Source organism: Maniola hyperantus, chromosome 21 (assembly GCF_902806685.2).
Source record: "Maniola hyperantus chromosome 21, iAphHyp1.2, whole genome shotgun sequence".
NCBI lineage: Eukaryota > Metazoa > Arthropoda > Insecta > Lepidoptera > Nymphalidae > Maniola > Maniola hyperantus.
The window spans coordinates 5,084,176-5,105,234 of NC_048556.1; the positions used below are offsets into that span (position 1 = coordinate 5,084,176).

Below are 21,059 nucleotides of genomic sequence, written 5' to 3' on the forward strand. Positions count from 1 at the left end.
TGAATCGAAACTTAATACGCTACATTTTCCTACATTGCCTTATCAATTGTGAAATAATTTTCACATACAAGGCACATAGGTCCGCAGCACTACTTAATATAAACATTAAACTTTAGTGGACCCCATTCCCCGTTCCTACTAATGGGCAAAGCATGTAACTAAGTCGTAGGTACTGTGATATGCGATTCTTTCCTATAATAAAATGGGATTTAAACAAATAATCATGTTTCATGTGTAGCGTTTCATTATTCTTATCACATACCACATCTTTTGCTAGTGTTTACCCAGAAGAACCAAAGACTGACTCATCTTTGAGCAAAGAATCAGCATAGTGGCATTATTTGCAGAAACTATTATAGACTGACATGACTTATACAAGAACATGAAATTGTAATGAAAAAGAGAAAAATTAAACGCGATAATTTATTTGTAAGATGCTCCCTGAAATGACCTGCATACCTATCAACTTTACAAAGATCCTTACGAATAAAAAAATAACAGTTAGGCACTTATCAAGAAACTTTTACCTACCTCAATAATTAAATCAAAGTTTTTGTCAACAGTGAACCAGAAGCCGCGGTGATGAAGGCAAATCCATGGCTCTACCATTACTACGCTGTGCAATCCAAACTGCATTACGGATTAGCGTACGAAGCAGCAACTAGAATGTATGGCCCACCTCCGCCTGATATTCAAGTGTATCCCCCAACGATGCAATACACAACGGCACCACCAGTCTGTCTAAATGGAAACCAGCCAGTGATGATGCCGAACGCTGGTCTACAATCTCACATCCCACATGTTCCTCCACATCTAACACCAATACATTACGCTTATGAGAGGCATGACAATTTACCTGTGGACTACTCAGTTTCATTACAGGAAAACAGGTAGGACGCATTAACATTAGTGTTTTCTTTATTTATTAATGGTCATAAATGTTAATCACATTGACATAAAACCTCTAGTGTAACATTAGCTATTTTTTTCAGAGCATACCACAATCTACGGATTGACGAAACGAGGTCCCAGCCTAGTACCAAAAGGAAAGGAAAGCAATCTGAAGAAAAGACGCCTTTAACTAATTTGTCACCACGTTTCTCATCTAATACCGGTGCAGACACTTTAGTGGCGGTCGCAGCGACATCGATAACCACGCGAAGGCCAGGCACTAAGAACATTAACATGACCGAAACGGAGATGATGGATCAGTGGAATCCCAGCCCGACTTGGTCAGAATCCGCTTTGCAAAAAGTCCCTGACGTCTGCCAACAGGACTTAAATCCTTACGTGACAACAACTCCTCCAACTCCTTCTGGAACGCCGTCAGCTTACTCTCAAAACTATAGCCAGACATTTGTGTTCGACTGGTCCCCAGAACAATACGTTCCTCATACTAACAATAGATGTAGTACAATAACAACAGAAAGTTCCTATCAGCAAACTTGGAATAGAAATCATAGAACGACGTTCGCCAACAATGGTGAAAATATGGTCGATGAAAATTGTAATCCTAATAGAATAAGTTTACCAATGAGGGTCAGTCGAACGCCACCGGAGCAAAATATTACTAGAGAAGGTGAAACCCTTAGAAGGCAAATGGGTAAGTTAACAAAATACGCAACTCACCATTTATCAGCTAAAGATTTTAAGTTGATCGAAAAACAATTTTTTCTAAGTTCCATAACTCCAGTCACACCCGCAAACGTGGTATCTTTAAGTACCTACCTAATTTATAAGATATATTGTAGAGTCTAGTAATAAGTATTTTCTATATTACCTACGCTACCTATAAATTAATACTTACTTCTTAAATCTATACATGCGAAAGTGTGTTTGTTTGTCTGTTTGTCCTTCCTTCACGCCCCAACTAAGTAACCAATCGACTTGATTTTTGGCATAGAGATAGTTGAAAGGACGGAGAGTAACTAGGCATACTTTTTATCTCGGAAAATCAAAGAGTTCCCACGGATTTTTAAAAACCTAAATCCACGCGGACGAAGTTGCTGCCCGCAACTCAGCTAGTTTGACATAGAACTCGCAACATGGGATATCAGAAAATTATGCAGAAGCATTAACTACCTATTTACTGAACTCTTTAACGACCTTACCTTTCTTTTTCAGATCACCCTCATCCAGATTCACCGGGTGCCAAAAAGCCTGCGTTATAACTATAGTTAAATTAATCAAATTTATACTGTTAATATGTTAGTGTATTATGTTGTTACCCTATACTCGTAGATAGTAAAATATGCCCATAATGCACACCATGCGGTTATCCAACAAGCGACCAGCCGTGCGGTTGATTGCAGGCCAATACCAACCGAGCGACGCGACGGCAGGTGCAATAGTACGATCATACATACCTGCTGTCGTAATTTTTCTATAAAGAGGCTACTTTCAAAAACTATAAATGGGAGTTTTCAAAAACTGATGTTTCTAAAGAAGAATGCTACATAGGACCAAGTTTTTCAGTTCTTAGTTTGATCCTACATAGCTAGAAACATTTGTTTTTCTGAATTCCCATGTTTTTGGCAATACTAAATTTTGGAGCAATTCTTTAGAAATAGGTCGGCAGTATTGCCTTTCTTTCTTGCGCTTGCTGCGGTCATCCGGACGGCTGGCTGTACCACGGGTACCGCATAGATTGTACATATAATAAAGGCCCGAGCAGACAACAAGTGCGCATCGCGCGTTCTCGACAACGTGCCTTATGTCTGTCTAAGCCTTTAGTGGTAAATGTTCTGGAACTCTCCTGTGATCTATGTGTTTTTAAGAATTTGTAAAATTATTTAAACTTGTACAAATACTTACCATCACATGAAATGTGATTATTAATATAGTTAGTAAATTGTATATTTTGTGTAAATAATTTAAGAAAACTTTTAATTAGGTATTTAAGTAATTAAACTAGTTGACAGGTGAGGATGACAGTATTTTGTGAATATTTACAACTTTGTGTTCTTTACACTATTAGGAGGCGCGCGCTTCGTTTGTATATTGAAAAGAAAAAGTCAAACTATTACAGGGTGACTATGCAATTGTTAAATAATAATAAAAAATATTAAGTAGTTTAAAAAATTAAAAAGTAATATAAAAAAGCGAAATCAGATCTTTTATACGTTGCGAAAGTTATATTTTACAGATTTTTGTGCAATGAGATTTTTTTAACTATCTAAGAAGTACCTACCTACATATTTCAAAGTATTTTTTTTTATTGTTGTACTAAGTTTGGTACATGAATAATAAAAATAAAATAAATAAATAAGTTTGTATTTGGTTAATCTGTGTGTACTTACATTTCATCAAATCCATCCGTCCACTATTAGATTTTAACGTTTAAAATAAGATTATTTAAATTGTTGAATATTTTTACCTGACTTTAAAAATTTGGGTAGTATTGTAAATTAATTTAGTTAATGTCTGATTGCCAGCTAAGTATTTTATTAAGAAAATCAGCAATAAAACAGATAATAATTAAACAGCCTTTCATTTTTCCTTAAAATATGTATTAATAAAAATTATATTATCATATTATGTTTATATTAAATGTTAATATAAAATCAAATTTCTAATTTAACACTTATTTACTCAGGCCTAAGGCGCATATTTCTTAACAAACAAAGATCTCTAGCAGTATCTTTCCTACCATATGGTGTAGACAAATCATACAGTCTTAAAATAAGTCCAGTATTAAAATTATCAGGTAGTGCCTTTATTAATGTGGATACAATTTCGCTGGGCATCTTCTGTAATATCACTTGTGCTCTCTCTTGCCCACACTGGACTGCATACAAAAGAAATTCAAAAATAAATTGGGTCTGTGGTGTAACTTCACCATTCTTTCCTGCTAATTGTAAAAACGATTTATACAGCATCTCTAAAGATGACTGAAGAGGTTCCTTTATTATTATACTAGAGCTCAGACCTTGAGAGAAATACATAGATGTGTCAGATGAATTATCGTTCAATCTCCTTAATTTACTAGAAGCACTCATTTCTATATCTTCTGAATCGTCATGCCGACGTTTTCTAGACGGATGAACTCTATTTGACATGCTGTTTTCAAGAGCTGCATATATGCAATACACAGATAGTTTTGCCAGAACGGCTGACTGTGGTTCCACTAAATCCTCACATAACTTAGCATTATAAAGGTACTGTGGAAGGACATGAAGCAAAAGAGCTTCAGTACACTTTTCTATATCAAAGTAGAACATTGCCAACACAATATCCACAGATCTATCTAAATCGTTCTGATAGCGGAATTTAAGGGTTTCTTTAACTAAATTAGTCACAAACCACACCGGACCTGCTGTATTGAGAAGGCTCTCAACTATGACTGTAGCATCAATGTGTAAGTACCCTCTAGTTTTAATATCCTCCCATACAGTTTGCAACTGTTCTAGTATTGGTTGCCTGGATATGATACTATGAGAAAAAGGCATTATTTTAGATTTAGTTATCGATGGAGGCTGAATATCGAACTGCATCTTCCGAATTATTTGGGACATTAAAACAGCTCTCTCTTTAAAATTATCGATTTGAGCCATTTCAACGTCTGTTGGTGGTGTCAAAAACTGCTGAACCATATTCAATGGCTTTAAAAAGGCATCTTGGTGCACAACATTGATGTATGAACAGAGCCAAACTGAGGCACACACTGCTAATGAAGCCATCTTCTGCCGCAATGAGTCCAACATGCGTTTAACATCTGCGGCAGAAATTGATCCTTGTTCCCAAGCGAATAAGATTTCTTTTACAACACCACTAACATTCACACACAGATCATGTGGTTTTAAATTAGTATTCTTGAAATCGAAGTCGGGAGCACTAAGATGGTGAATAAAAATATCTACCAACTGCATGTCGCATTTTTGCAAAATTTGATCTGGTGATTTGTGGACACCTTTTTGTGCCATACACTCTCTTACCCACTGCTCAAAGAAGGAGTCCCCATTTTCATCTAGCACTGCGTCAGCTCCATAATCTTGTACAATAGAGCAAAGTATCAAAAATGAAATGTCAAATATGTAAACTTTTGACTGAGATGCACCTTTCTCACTGGCAGCTATTAGAGCAAATTCATTAAACTTAATCAATCGTGATACAAACAGTTTTAATTTCCCTTCAACAGTGGCTACAGCTAAAATTGTATCTAATGTTGTACCACCAACAATTTGGCAAAGCATTGCATACAGGGATTCCTGTGTTTTATGAGAATCTCCTCCCATTGTTTTAAGAATTCCAGCTAAGGTAGGTTCCGCCCGGGTTATGAATGATGGTACAGAACCTTGCAAACCTGTTGGTTCTAACTTTTGTAGTTTGATATCCTTACTCTCTCTTTTCTGCTTGAAATAAGAAAAGTGGGTTTCCGATACAATATTCAACTTAACTAGAGGTTCTAAAAGAGATACAATACTGTTACATGAGTTCTTTGCATCAACTATATCAAGCAGAGGAGTTGATTGTAAAAGTTTTTCAAATGCTTCAACAACTTCCACTGAGTATTCTCCATCTTTATTGAGTGTACCACACATGTTGTGAATGTAATTTATAAGCTGTGGTAATTTGAGGAATGTAAAGGCAGCCCACAATGCTTGCTTGGATGCATCCTTACTTGCATCATTTAGAGATATAAAACATGCTCGAATTAGCTCGCTATAAAATCTAGATAATGAGTAACTTTTTATCCTTTGTATCATAATTAACTGGCTTGACAGTTGCTGCAACTCAGCGCTAGGGCTGGCCAAAACAGTCACCGCTATCAAGGCTTGTAAGCAATGAGTAACAGTCTCAGGCTTATTATTTAAAGGAGCTACTTTATCAATATCCATGTTACAGATCTTTTGCAAAGTATCATGTATAGTTACCGGGGCTTTGAACTGTGTGTTCATCATCATAAATGCTGTGATCTCTTGACATTTCTTTGTGACCTCACTATACTCGTCTTGGTCATGTTGCTTGGCTAAATAAAACATAGCTAGCAGAAAATCTGAATGAACTATAGAATTAAGAAGAGATGTAGACTTTTCCAAGAGTTCCTGACTCTGGATTGGATTTGAGGATGGATATTTGCTAAGTGAATAATGGTACACCTGGAGCAGCCAGAAAATTATAGATGAGACTGCAAAAGTTAGTATTTCTTCTTCCATCTTGCTGCGACATGTTATGCTATCAAGGAAACCTTCTAGAAACTCCAGTAGACTTAGAATACAATGAGGCTTATGAAAAGCGTCGAATTTCGCTATTCTCTGCAACACAGCCGCATAGGATACCAAGTGGGAAGCCAGGGAGTGCTTCAAATATGAAATAACTAGCTGGTTAGCTCCACAACCTACCATGGCTTGTTGGAGTATACAATCGGCTAGGTTATATAAATCTCCACTTACGCCTCTGGGTAGTATGGTCTTGATGTTTATACCCCACTGTATATCGGTCCATCTTTCACGCCACGCTTTCAATATAAGAGCCTTCAGCGAGCTAGTTTTACTTGTAATTTTAGATGCATCCATTTTATTTTATTTTACACGAAAGTTTACTGAACGAATGTATATTTCATAATAAAGTATATCCACTTGCACAATAACCACTTAAACTCGGGTCTACAAATCCAATTTAGGCACAAAATTAGTTAAGAATTCACTAAAATCGTAAAAATGTTAAAAAAAGAAAACATTTTTGTACCAACCAAAACAATTTAACCAAAGAGTAAATATATGAATTTAACAAATGTCATTGGAACAACTTTTTTTAAACTGGTTATACGGCTCTGGATTCTAGCTTTTTTGAGCTTTGTCTTCACTTGAATCACTTCATACCATGGACCTAGAAATACAAAATTGGACTACAGACGTTTATTAAAATACTAGCCCACGAATTTGTCCGCATAGATTTAGGTTTCAAAAATCCCGTGGGAACTCTTCGATTTTCCGGAATAACAAGTAGCTTAGGCTTATGTCACTCTCCGTTTCATGCATGTGTGGATGCATGTCGTATCCATGCGTACTAAGTCGCATTTTATAAATTGCTAATTACAATATGAACAACAAAACAAAGAGTAGTTCTACGTTTTTGCAACAAAACGCAACTTCACTGTAGTTGGTCGCACGCAAAATGTCAATTGTCACGTGAACGGTGAACGTCAAAGTCAAAACCACATGTTATTAAGATTTTAAGTATCGTAAATATTTACAAAATCTTGAACGCCTATAAAATTCCTAATTAAAATGAGTTTCAGAAATTATAAAGAAAAGATTGATGAAGGTGATACAGTAATTCTTTATCTAAGCAATAATCTCCATGCTATAGAAGTCAGACCGGAAATTAAAAACAAAAAAGGTGAAATGGTAGAAAATGTTTACCAAACAACTTTTGGTGCACTTAAAGTTAGAAATCTTATAGGATCAGAATATGGCAGCAGAGTAAGTTCATCATTTCTTACGTCTCTATTAAGAACTACAAACAAATATGCCTATAAGTATCTCAGTTTATTTCAAACTCAACAAGAGCTTTACTGCAGGTTTGTGGTTAACTTCATATTTCTCAGAGCGTGTTTTGATGTAGGTACCGGTTGCCTCACAGTATTTTCTTTTGCCAAAGATGTGCTACAGCTGATGAGTTCTAAAAATAAACCCTTATATAAATGCGAAAGTGTGTTTGTTTGTTGGTTTGACGTGATTTGCATGGGTGTAGATAAAGACCTGGAGAGTGACATAGGCTACTCCCGAAAAAATCAAAGAGTTCCCACTGGATTTTTAAAAAACTTATTCCACGCGGGCCAAGTCGCGGGCATCAGCTAGTTGTGTTTATAAATCTAAGTAAGTAGGTAGGTACTTAGTGAAATAGGTACTTAAAACTTTAATTATTTCCTCTAATTCCTGTTACTTGCTATATTTTTTGAGTAGGTATCATTAATAGGCAAGCTGAACTGTGTTTTTAAAACTACTATGTTTTGATTAATAAATAGAGTGTAGGTATGTCAGAGTACCTACGTAAGTTCTTATATTCAATGGCATGTGTCCTTAACCAAGACTGATCAGCAAGTCATGAGTATTTGGCCCTTACTTTACAAAACTATGCAGGTTGAGCTATCAAAAGGCTGGGGTCACGTACTGCAACCAACACCAGAGCTCTGGTCGCTGACTCTTCCACATCGGACACAGATCATTTATACTCCGGACATTAGTATGATACTTCTGCAGCTTGACTTGGTCCCTGGATGCATTGTTGTAGAAGCTGGTAATTATTTAAAACTAGCTGCCCCGGCGAACTTTGCACCGTCTAACAATCGAATCAAATTTTTGTAAATTTTTCTCTCCGTAAGAACCATCCCCGTACTTAAGCGAAAAGAATTAGCGAAATCGGTTCAGCTGTTCTCGAGATTTGCGATCAGCAACACATTTAGCGATTCATTTTTTTATATAGAGATTGTATATAACCATATTTGCACTGAAAATAAATGAAAAAAGTACTTTTTTTGTAAACCTAATCAATTTTAATATAAGTAATTAAAATAAAGAAAAAACAAAGACAGAAATAATAATTATAGAATGTAAAAATCTTTTAAATTTTTTGTTATTCCATTACAAATTAATCCTTTACTGTGATTTCATCTGGTGGTAAGCGATGATGCAATCTAACGGCAGTTTTATTAAATCCATGCTCTTTACCGGTTTCTACGCGGCATCGTACTGGAACGCCAAATTGCTTGGCGGCATGGCCTTATTGTTCGGGTGGCAAATAGCCACAGTCAAAGTCTCCTACCTGACCAAACTAGAGAAAATTTTGAAATTATGGAATTCCAAACCCATTCCGTGAATCGAACCTGGAACCTTCCACTAATAAGACCACAGCGCTCACCACTGCGCCAGGGAGGTCGTCAAATCGTCATCGTTGTGTAATTTTTCTTTGATGTGATTATTTTGCACAACAGGCACGGGCAGTGGGTCGTTAACGCATGCTCTCATTCGCCGCATACGACCACATGGGCACATCCACACGTTTGATTTTCATGACCACAGAGCAAAGGTTGCGCAAGAAGAATTTGAGGAGCATGGACTTGCAGAATTTGTCACTGTAAGAAACTAAGCCTAATACATAATGGTTAAAGACAAATCTTTAATCTAGTGAAATTTGGTGCGGAGATTTCCGCACGCTACAACGTGAAATTTTGAACTCTACGATCTCTCTGATATTACGATTCATTATCATAATGTATCAAATGTACAACCCGTCGGAAACATCTGAAACCTGGCTTATGACGTCATGCAACGTGCTTGCGTTGGCAACGGTAATGGTATTGGCACTGGTACTGGCAATGGGTACAGGGGTTTGAACCGGCGACTTTTTGGTTTTCAGCCCACTCCTTCAACCGTCGAGCTATCGAGACTCTAATTGCAATTGACGGAAGTAACCTTGACATATTTTGGGGCATTAAATAGTGCCTTTACCCATTTTTTGTCTTTTACAAATTAGGCTCGCCACAGAGACGTTCTGGAAGATGGCTTCGGAGACGAACTTAACGGGAAAGCGGACGCTGTATTCCTAGACTTGCCCAAACCTTGGGCTGGCATACCTCATGCTGTCGCGGCTATTAAAGATAATGGTAAGCAGTTTTAATCCATACTAATTTTATAAATATGAAAGTGTGTCTGTCTGTCTGTCTGCTAGCTTTTCACGGTCCAACAGTAAAACCGATTTTGATGAAACGAAGTACGGAGTTAGCTTACATCCCGGGGCTACATAGGCTACTTTTTATACCGGAAAATTAAGTAGTTCCCACGGGATTTTTGAAAATCCTTAATCCACGCGAACGAAGTCGCGGGCATCATTTAGTTGGGATATAATAAATCGTGCGAAATATAAATAAGTTGGTGACTGCTAATGTTAATACTGCTGGGTTAATATTAAAGTGAGCAGTGTTAAAATATGTTTGCGAAAAATTAACTATCTGGCGATAATCTATGGAGCACAAGAAATAATAGAGAAAGAGCCAGCGCGTGTCAGACCTTTGTTATTTTATAAAAGCTGAAAGTTTCTCTGCATTTGTCCCCAATACAGGGAGGAACGATCCGCGACTATGAAGTTTGGATCATAGTGGCTTTAGGAGATAACAGGTAATAAAGGTGTAAGCAGTCTTACGTCAAAGTAAAATGTCAATTTTTTTATATTATCTTCGAAATAGTATTAGAAATCACGTCATGCATTGCCAGGCGCTTAGTATGGTGGCAACCCCCTGCCAGACGCCCTTAAAGTTAAATAAATTGTACCTAAATGTTTAAACGTGTCTGGCAATGCATGACGTGATTTCTAATAAGTGATAGTTCTAATAAGTTTCAATAATTTTTTAAAGTGGTGATAATAAAAAGAATACCCGGCTGAGTTTGTTGTGGGCTCTTCTCAGACCTGGGCGCGTTTGGAACCCTCGTAGCTTTAGTTTTAAGTTTGCGTAATAATTGTCACCACAATATTATCTTACAAATCTAACACCAGACCATCAAAAACAGTAATTTATTACCTATTTTAAATTAATCATTTGACTTTGACTTTGAAATACTGCCATACTATATACATGAGTAATAGCCAATACGTATAACCTATTATATATACATCATTGGAATATTATATATATCTACCAATGATTTCCAGAACGGGGCGCCTTAACCTCCTTAGGTATTGTGAAATTATAAAAGATACTATAATATTTGTAGACGTATTATAGATATTAAAAAAGATTTTGCATACATATTTAATGCATTATTGTCGTTTTCGCATAACAACCGTAAAACAATCTATTAATCAAATGAGTTCTCAAGAATCTGATAAATTATGTCTAATGCCGGCTGATTTATTCGCTTCTTATTGATATGCTAATCGTATCAAACAAATCCGTTTAAATAAGTAAACTCTTAGATATTTGTATTAAACAAAGTGGACTCGTTAATTGCTCGTTTTACCTTTATAATTAAAACTAGCTTATGCCCGCGACTTCGTCTGCGTGGAGTAAGTACCTAAACAAATTTTAAACCCCTTACACCCAGGGTTGATCTTTAACAATGAGATTTTAACATATGAGCAATTGCAAAAATATTAACTACAAAACTTCAAACTTCTAACTTCAAACTGACAGATTTTCATACAAACTTCAAACCCCTATTTTACCCCTTTATGGGTTGAATTTTGAAAAATCCTTTATTAGCAGATGCCTACGTCATAATAGCTATCTGCATGGCGAATTTCAGCGCGATCTGTCCAGTAGTTTGAGCTGTGCGTTGATAGATCAGTCAGTCAGTCAGTCACCTTTTCCTTTTATATAATATATGGACTATGACCTCCCTGGCGCAGTGGTAAGCGCTGTGGTCTTATTATATAAGACTGAAGAGCTTACGCGATAGAAAGAGAGGCGTTTATTAAAAACGCAGCGCTGCGCGAGGTGAAATGCACCTTATTGCGTCGTGGCAAGAGTTGCTATTTATTTAAACGTCTGCTGAACCTCTCTAGAGACGGAAAGAGTATTCTGTGCCACTACGTGAGATAGTATCAATGTTACACTCCACATATTATTACAATTTCAATGCATGAAACAAATAACATTTGTAAGCAACATTAAACATACCATCTAGATAAAGATAAACTATCGCAGCAGGAAACCACAGATCCTTATAAATCGACAGAATCGATTGCAATCTGATTACCCAGTGTCGATTATTCCGATCCGCTTGTAAGTTATTCGATTCTATTCATTAAACATGCTAGTGCCAAACTAGATAACGAATTTAAAATCGATTCATCCAGTTGCGGGCCGTCTAACCTATGTCACCTTAGGGCTGCCGACATTACGATATTTATTTTATGCGATAAAAATTAGCTAAGCTTAACCGTTTCCCATCAAATGTGATATGATAAAACTATACCTACTTATTGTGACACCTTAGCTTGTTTAAAAATAACTTTCAAACATCCGAAAACTGACTATGATTAGTGCTAGAGATCTATTTTTGGTGTTTCTACATACAACAAATTTCAATATCAGACACTAGTGTCAGAAATGTTCGCTTCCGCCAATAAGTTTTTTTTGTATACCTAACAATATTTACCCAAAGATGTTATTAAACTCCAGGTAGACAAAGCTCATACAATGTATTTTAAAAAGTGAAAATAAATTAGTGTCATATATACGCGTAGCGAAACGACTATAAATTAGCGCGGGGTTTACGCACCTTTTGACACCTACGAACGTGCTTCAAAAAATGGCGGCCTGTTATCAGCGTTGATCTAATGATCACCAAAAAACGGTGTAGTGTCGAGTGCGTATTACCTAGAGATCGTTGGTTGTAGGTTTTTAAATCATTATCACAGTCATTTTTATCTTAAAAGAGAACCTCGGTACCTACTAGCAGCTTTATCAAAGCTATTAAATTCCCGCGGGGTGATTACGTATCTCGCGACAGGCTTGCGACAGGCGTAAATCTCGCGATCATTGCTGTCAAACGTCACACGTAACAGCGGCTAGAGAGAGACAGCAATAGCCACAAAGCAAAGAAGAAGAAGAAGAGAGACAGCAAATGAACTGTTGCATTGCTACTGCTGTCGCGTTGCTATCGCTACTGCAACGTTGTACGTAATCACCCCACCGTTTTTTCCCGTGTTTTACAATTACAAAACTAAACTCGTGAATCGCCAGCCCTATGTAACACTGCCTAATTGGTAGATCCTTATAAAATCCCGATACGTATCTCGTGCCTACGCGCCGGTCACAAACCAATGACACATTTAGTTATTTCTCCATGGAGGCTGCTAGTTGCCCTATTGTTGGGTGACAGCAACTTTTTACTAGTGATCTAATATACTATTGTAGTTGAGCGTTTCTCTTTTTTGCACTAGAACAGCCAGCAGGGTTATAAACTATACCAAATCATTTTAAAGTATGTAAAGAGACCTTATAGGTATTTTTATTAGGCACTGACAGACGTTGGCAGTTGAGAGGAGCTGATAGGAAAGACGTTTGGGAGGAAAGTGTGAACTTGTAGGGTGAATGATGGTGCTAAGCACCATCTGTTAATAATTGGTGTCTTATTCCGAGTGATACGAGGCTGGAATAGTGAGATAGTGACAGTAAGCTAGAATGCTAGTCATTTTCTCTCCATTGCTCTCTTTGTAAAAAAAAGTTATTAAAATTCTTAAAAACAAATAATCCTCCGGCATCGGCTTACAATGTGAGCAATCCAAGTTTATCGTTGACTTTTAAAATAAAATAATCGTTTCTGTTTGTCGTTTATTCGTTGGCGTGCGTAAACTAAGTTCAATGTATTGGGATCGAGAGAAATACATGGACTCAATTACGGATGCGCTAACGCACCGCGCTCACAAGTTACTACGGGTAGGGTGACCACAAATGTTCAAGATGATATATTTTTTTCGATAGGTAATAATAATAAAATGTCCTCCCGACCGAATTTCGGCCACGGCAGCCAAAATCCCGATGTCCCCGTTAACGGGGATACGGCTAACGGGGAGAACGGGGATACGAATTTTGATTGAGATTGGAAGATGTTGTAGTGTACAAGTGTGTGCGCAAACATACGTGCAGTCGTGCACTCTCAGAAATCCGATACGACCTGAGAGAGATTAGACGCGGGACCGACGACGTTACGTGCTCTCCGAGGGTGAAACACCGCCAACTTTCTAACTCCGGGCTAGTAACAGAAAAATCTAATAAATAATTAATTTTTTGGCCCGGCCCGGGAATCGAACCAAAGACCGATTTTTCCGATATAAGTAAGCATTTGACTGCGATCTCACCTGGTCATGGAGTCTAAGGCTTCTATAGAGCGCACTTTGACTTTGCTCAGACTTAAGATTGAGTTAAAACGAGACAGATTTATGTGAGAGATATAGCTCTGTCTCGTTTTAACTCTGTCTTAAGTCTATGTAGAGTCAGAGTGCGCTCTATAGATCTCACCCTAAGATGGAAGCGGGCTAACTTGGAAAGCGTATGGTAGTTTCATTGAACCCGTGTCCCCTGATTGGTTTCTACGCGGCATCGTACCGGAACGCCAAATCGCTTGGCGAGACGGTTTTACCGGTAGGGTTGTAATTATCGACGGCCGAAGCCTCCCACCAAACCAGATCAGAGATAATTATTTGAAACGATAAAATCCCAAATTGCCCTTGCCAGGAATTGAACCCGAGATCTCCCACTTACAAGACCACAGTGCTTATCACTGCGCCAGGGTAAAATAAAAAGTCTTAAATCGTTAAAAGGGAACTGGTCTAAGATTCACTTGCAAAAAAGCAAAAAATATAGACAAGGACATTCAACAGCTGAAAAGTATGGTCAATCTACTCAAGTATATTTTAACGGGGAAATTGAACGAATTATTGAGCTGGAATTGTAAAGTAAAATATAGAATCTTGAAATGTTTACTAAGCTTCATGTGGAATGGGGACTTTAAAAAATTTAGGAAAGATGTTTTAAAATATTGCTGGTGGGAGAGAAAAAGTTATTCGAGTACGGTTTACTTGCAAATATATTGAAATTGTTGATATGTAGAGACCTACTTGCACATCGTACAAAATATGACAATGTACAAGATGCGTGAAGCATAAGCTAGTTTTATAATAAGAACTAGCTTAGGGGTTGAATCATATAATAGCTATCTGCATGCAAATTTCAGCCCGATCCGTCCAGTAGATTGAGCTGTGCGTTGATAGACCAGTCAGTCGGTTAGTCAGTCAGTCACCTTTCATTTTATATATTTAGATATGAACGCAATAAGATATAGTACGTACAAACGTAGATAAATATGTAAGGAACATACTTCCACGTTCATATGAGAATAATGAGCGCGCAAATAGGTGTAATATACTATTGACGTAATCCTCATACGTAACACTTCGCATTATAATATGACGAAGGAAGATGTACGACAATAATATATCCACGAGATGTTTTGCAATATTTTAATATGTTAATAATGTCTTACGCTAGATGAAAATGATGTAGCCATTTCTCACGCAGAAATGTTCTTATGTACACGGAAATATAGTAGTACCTAAACCATTGACCTTATTGTTGTTGTTTTTTTTTTCTTGAACCACCAACAGAATCGTACAAAATAAAATTACGTTATTCAAACCCTAGTTTAAAAACTTATTATATAAAACTTATCCATACTAATATTATAAATGCGAAAGTGTATCTGTCTGTCTATCTGTCTGTCTGTCTGTCTGCTAGCTTTTCACGGCTCAACGGTTCAACCGATTTGGACGAAATTTGGTACAGAAATAGCTTGCATCCCGGGGAAGGACTACTTTTTATCCCGAAAAAAAATCCACGCGGACGAAGTCGCGGGCATCATCTAATTATAAATAATTATTATATAATTCAAAGAACATCAGCTTGGCAATACATGAATGTTTTAGGAAGTGTCTATGTGACCTATGCAAAACTTAATTACTTAGTTTACTAATTTAATTAGTTAGTTTTGTATAAAAAAATATTTTTGTAAGACTTTATCGTAGATTAAATTATTAAATTAATAAACTATTATTTGATTAAATTCATATCCGGTGTTGGTTATATCTAATGGCAAAACATTACCAGAGTTGCCACTTTAGAAAAAGTTACCTTTAATAAAAACATATGGTACCTACTCTAGATTTAGTTCGGCAAGTAATGCCAATATTAGGTATGTCTTCCGTAAAAGAAGAAATTCATAATATTTTGGTATTTCTGAACGATTCTTCTGAAATTACTCGTTGTTTTGTTTGAGCACGAGATATTAGCACAATTTATTGTAAAACTACTATCGTAACAAATGTTTCGCCACTTAACTGACTTTTTATCTTCTCATAGGTTAGGTACAGTGTGTCGAAAGCCTGAGCTTTCAAATACCAAGTCTTTTGTTGACAACTCGAACGATATTACGGCAACACCGAGCCTTGTCACTCACTCCATAACTCCATACATATCTGATACAATGGATCTGTTAAATATCTCAACTGTATCAACAGCCGTATCTAACAACACTTTTAGTTCGAATCATGATTTCTATAGGTTTATTTATCACCCGTCGACCGACGTCCAAATATGTCTTATTAATAAATGGCTGGAGCGCACTTAGTGATAGAGCTAGAGCCAGCGCGTGCCAGACCCTCATCTAAATATATATAAAAGGAAAAGGTGATTGAAAACTGACTGACTGACTGACTGACTGACTGACTGACTGACTGACTGACTGACTGACTGACTGACTGACTGACTGATCCGGCTTTACCCGGCTGAATTTCTTGTGGGCTCTTCTCAGACCTGGGCGCGTTTGGAACCCTCGTAGCTTTAGTTTTAAGTTTGCGTAATAATTATCACCACTATATCTTACAAATCCAACAACTGACCATCGAAAAGAGTAATTTATTACCTATTTTGAATAAATCATTTGACTTTGACTTTGATCTATCAACGTACAGCTCAAACTATTGTACCGTGCAGATAGCTATTATGACGTAGGCGTCCGCTAAGAAAGGAGTTTTGAAAATTCAACCCCTAAGGGGTGAAATATAGGGGTTTAAAATTTGTAAAGTCCACGCGGACGAAGTCGCGAGCATAAGCTAGATATTTTATAAGAGCTGAAAGCTTTTCTGCGTTTTGTCTCCAACACTGGGAGGAACGTTTGTTTGAATGTTTGTTTGGATCATGGTGGCTTTGGGAAATAACTTTTAAACTTTAAGGGTGTCTGACAGGAGGTTGCCATGATAGTAAGTGTCTAGCAATTTTTTATAGTATTCCGAAGAAAATATTAAAAAAAACAGACTATACTTTGACGTAAGATTTTTTACATTTTATTATCTGTTATCACTTATCTCCCAAAGCTACAACGATCCAAACAAACATCCAAACAACATTCCTCCCAGTGTTGGGGACAATACGCAAATAAACTTTCAGCTTTTATAAAATAACGAAGGTCTGGCACGCGCTCGCTCCTATTCCATCATGTTAGTACAACAATGGTCAACCAATGTATGAACTGTTCTCATTGTAAACCTCATCTGTGGTTCATAAGTGTGTTAATTATACTTTTTGTTATGTTTTACTAGTTGTATTTCCTATGTGTAAGATTTTGACGGTCTCTTTGCATTTATCTTGCAATGTTTCATTGTCTAGTTAACTTAAAAATATGTATTCACTAGCTGATGCCCGCTATTTAGTCCGTGTGAATTTAGATGTTTAAAAATCCCGTGCGAACTCTTTGATTTTCTTAGATATGCTGAAAAATTAACTTTACTTTTTGAAGAAGTTTTAACACAAGTTTTACGTATTTTAATCGACACCCGACGGTACTTGAAGTAACAAAAGGAACAGATTACTGGTATGTAACACGTAAAGCAGCTTTTAATCAGCAGCGTACGCATTCCCAACAAAAAGGGCTTTTAATGATACCCCGGCACTATTACAAGCATTTACTAAGTGTCCGGCCGTAATCGCAGCATTTAGTACACTTACAAATGTCCGTGCTCACAACCTGACATATCAATGTAACTGAACCCTCTTCCTTGGTGGTCTAGCACAGAACGAACGAAAGTCTAATAAGACAGCCCCTTAGCTCAGCTAGACAGCTCTTAGGACGTTATCTTTCGGTGAAAAATGGCACCTTTTGTACTCCGAAAGACGGGAACGAACTGGCCTTTGCAAGGTTTACGAATTTGTGATTCTGTTTCTTTAAGTACGTGTCATTCAAGGCGGGAGGAAGGATTTATGACAATTCGTATTGTTTACGATTTAGTATACTTTATAACTAGCTAATCCCCGCGGCTTCGGTTTTTAGGTTTGTCAAAATCCTGTGGGAAATTTTGATTTTCCAGGACAAAAAGTAACCTATCCGTAGTATACCCGTCCCCGTGATGCAAGATACCTATTTCAATACCAAATTTCGTAAAAATATTTAAACGCATGATTCTTTAAAAATCCCATGGTATCACCACGATTTAAGAATGCAATTCCTTACAGCATCAAGGCTGAGGAGTTGACTCCTCGAGTTCAAAAAGTCTTTACTTGGTAGGTAGTGTACCTACCTCCAATATCATCGTACTGCGACATAATCGCGTTGCACGTACGGACTGATATCTCCTAAGATATTAATCTAAATGAAATGATACAAAGGGCAATTTTGGTCTAAATTAAACACTTAGAATTAAATATCAGACTTTCTTATAATTTGAAGGTATTTATTGGGTACTCGGTCAAATATTTAATCAATGAAAGTCATAAATCAGTTGTTAACTATCATCGTGACTGTACCCGGCCAGGCTGCAACTGATCAAGTGTCAACATCTCGCCGATAACTGACAATATTATCGCCGACTGCCGTGTCGTTTCATTCACAACAGCTGTAATACAGCTCTTTATGAAATCAGTAGTGATCGTGTAATGGGTATTTATTACAAAGCTGAAATAGGTAGAGTTGGATAATGTTATAATATTAATAAATAACTTAAAACAATTCACTCCTTATTTGGAACATGATCCATGCAGTGGCATGGATACAATTTTGTTTGAAAAACAAAGCAATTTCTGAAGAGTATTAAATTGTACATTTATCTTGCAATCAAATAAATAAAAGGAAGTGACGCACAGCAATCGTATATCTAACAGTGTGTGTGCGCAAAAGCTACCTAGAAAAAGAATGACAAAACCTACTGTTGTGACTGACAAAACCTAAAATGTTGATATACATATACTACTTAGGTCCACAGCAAAGGAAGACCTTGCGGTACTTGACCGCGACGCTCGACGGCAACACGCGACACTTAATCGTGACAGACAGTAATTTGGAGACGAGTGGCGACACTTGCGCATTGCTTTGTATAGAAATGCATGGATAGCGTTTGAGACGAGCGACTGAGACACGCTACACTTTGCATACGATGGCGCGACACTCTCGCGTGTCGCTGTCGCGCGTCGCGTCGCTGACCGTATACTAATAGGTTTACTGTGGTACCTATGTACCGACACTGCAAAAGCACGAACCCATAAATCACTTAACGAAACATTCCTTAACGCGTTTAATTATCAAATCCAACAATTAAAGATAACGATCAAGGAATTGCCGAAAACATTTCATGCATACCTACCTTAGTTACCTTATACCTACCTCTCGCACCCCTGCAGGGTATTGTAATCGCATAGTTGGACGATAATAATCTTATATCCTTGTTACTTTCCCAATACATGTCATAAGTGTAATAGCCACATGATATAGCTTGTCCCCTCGGGCGTTACTTGCCCTGCCTCCTATAACAAACTTAAGGATACGCTCGGCTTCAAATCTTTTGTAACAATTGCGTTTCTTATATAGACCTGTTATAAGAACTATTAAAGCTCAATCAAATTTTCTATTGTTCAATTTGTTGATTTGTTAACGCACCGATATCACCAGGTTATATCATTACATCTCTAAAGCCTTTATCCAACGAATTTGAACTTTATGGTTAGATTTTTAAGAGTTGTGCAGCGATTTTACGGTTTTTATTATTAAGGGGAGCATTTGCGCCACTAAATCAAATACTGGTCAATTAAGATAAAGCTCAGAACGACAGCTACGGACAATAGAGCATATGACTAATAAAGTAGAGAGAGAGACAGCGCGTGCCAGACCTTCATTATTTTATAAAAGATTATCTGCGTATTGTCCCCAATACAGGGAGAAACGGTCAGCGAGTAGGTATGAAGTTTGGATCATGGTGGCTTTGGGAGATATCAGGTAATAAAGGTGTAAAAAATCTTGCGTCAAACTGTAAAGTCTAATTTTTTATTATTTTCTTTTCTGGAACAGTATGGGAAATCACGTCATGCATTGCCAGACACTTAGTATCGTGGAAATCCTCTGCCAGAGACCCTTAAACTTAGACAATTTATTAAAGTAGACAACACGTAAAGAAATAAGGGGAAGTTTGAAAGTAGCGCCAATGCTAGAAAATATGAGGGGTAATATTATAGGGGTAAGGGGTATGGTATGGGCGTATAATGCGGAGGGAAGAAATCCACGCCAATAGAAGAATGTTAAATATGCATGTGGCAGACAAAAAAGAAGAGAGGAAGAACAAAGAAAAGGTGATTGGATTCCGTGAAAGAGGTTATGCGTGTAAAAGGGGTGGATAATACGTTGACGGATGACAGAAGAGAATGGAAGAAGAAGACATATTGTGCCGACCCCACGTAGCGTGGGATAAGGTAAGGAAGAAGAAGAAGCTGCTATAAAATAACGAAGGTCTGGCACGCGCTGGTTCTTAGTCCAAAGCGTTTTGTTTGCCTAACTGAATTACAACCGCACCGCATAGTCCATAGAATGTCTATTAATAATGAATTTGTTCTATGTTTTCTAATTCGGTGTAACTGATAGGGGTTTATATCAGACCGTACACGTCAACTTATTGGATTATAAGTGAGAAATGTTCAAGTCATTGAGCTTATTACCGAGTATAGGTGCCGAGTAGGTATAGCAGCTAAATGCGAATTAAGCGTTACGTTATTTTTACTGTTATATTAATTTCTATAATAACATAATATATAGGTCTATTTCATTGTTTTTTTTATGGATAGTAAAAATTACTTATGCTTGACGACAGTGGTAGGTACCTATCAGATGAAAAGCAATGATGAAGCTAGGTTGGAACTTGGGAAGCGCTTGCATAAAAGATGCGAAGTCTTTCTTTGAATTCACTAATATGTTTCCACTGATACTGAGAGTAAAGAGTATTCAAACATAAGATATGTACAGTACCTACACGGCAAAAAGTGATGTACATCGGCCATTAGAATGACATTATTCGGGTTTGCAGAGCGTTGTCTCTGTCAATCATACCTATATGAAGTTTTGTCGGTCTCAACGACAGAGACAATGCTCTACAAATCTGCTATCTCCTTCTAAAGGACGATGTACATTACTTTCTGCAGTGTACTGTAACATGAAAGTGGACAGGGTGCTCTTGTTAGTGCTTAGTTCTAGAAAATGTAGAGAGATTTTGTAGACAAAAAATCAAAAAGAATGCAAGAGAGTTCT

The 21,059-nt window shown here is 37.2% G+C and overlaps 3 protein-coding genes across 4 annotated transcripts in view; 2 read left to right on the plus strand and 1 right to left on the minus strand.

The window, feature by feature from the left end:
* The window catches only part of LOC117992381 (PAS domain-containing protein cky-1-like), a 157,860-nt gene extending 154,632 nt beyond the window's left edge, over positions 1–3,228 (plus strand). For both annotated transcript variants that reach the window (XM_034980062.2, XM_069505903.1), the window contains exons 10-12: positions 564–890; positions 993–1,603; positions 2,125–3,228. In XM_034980062.2, coding sequence (XP_034835953.1) covers positions 564–890; positions 993–1,603; positions 2,125–2,171 — 985 coding nt within the window. In that variant the 3' untranslated portion in view covers positions 2,172–3,228. The remainder of the gene's footprint in view (positions 1–563; positions 891–992; positions 1,604–2,124) is intronic.
* A 259-nt stretch (positions 3,229–3,487) lies between these two features.
* MED24 (mediator complex subunit 24) lies at positions 3,488–6,694 on the minus strand. The gene has a single exon (XM_069505938.1). It carries the CDS (start codon positions 6,513–6,515, stop codon positions 3,588–3,590), a length of 2,928 nt encoding a protein of 975 aa, XP_069362039.1. The 5' UTR covers positions 6,516–6,694; the 3' UTR covers positions 3,488–3,587.
* Positions 6,695–7,120: 426 nt separating this feature from the next.
* The window catches only part of Trmt61 (tRNA methyltransferase 61), a 79,146-nt gene continuing 65,207 nt past the window's right edge, over positions 7,121–21,059 (plus strand). The window contains exons 1-4 of the mRNA XM_034980326.2: positions 7,121–7,424; positions 8,085–8,241; positions 8,936–9,078; positions 9,478–9,607. Coding sequence (XP_034836217.2) covers positions 7,230–7,424; positions 8,085–8,241; positions 8,936–9,078; positions 9,478–9,607 — 625 coding nt within the window. The 5' untranslated portion in view covers positions 7,121–7,229. The remainder of the gene's footprint in view (positions 7,425–8,084; positions 8,242–8,935; positions 9,079–9,477; positions 9,608–21,059) is intronic.

What these genes read in the sequence shown, in the direction of transcription:
- MED24 (XM_069505938.1), bottom strand. Translation starts at nt 6,515, where the DNA reads ATGGATGCATCTAAAATTACAAGTAAAACTAGCTCGCTGAAGGCTCTT.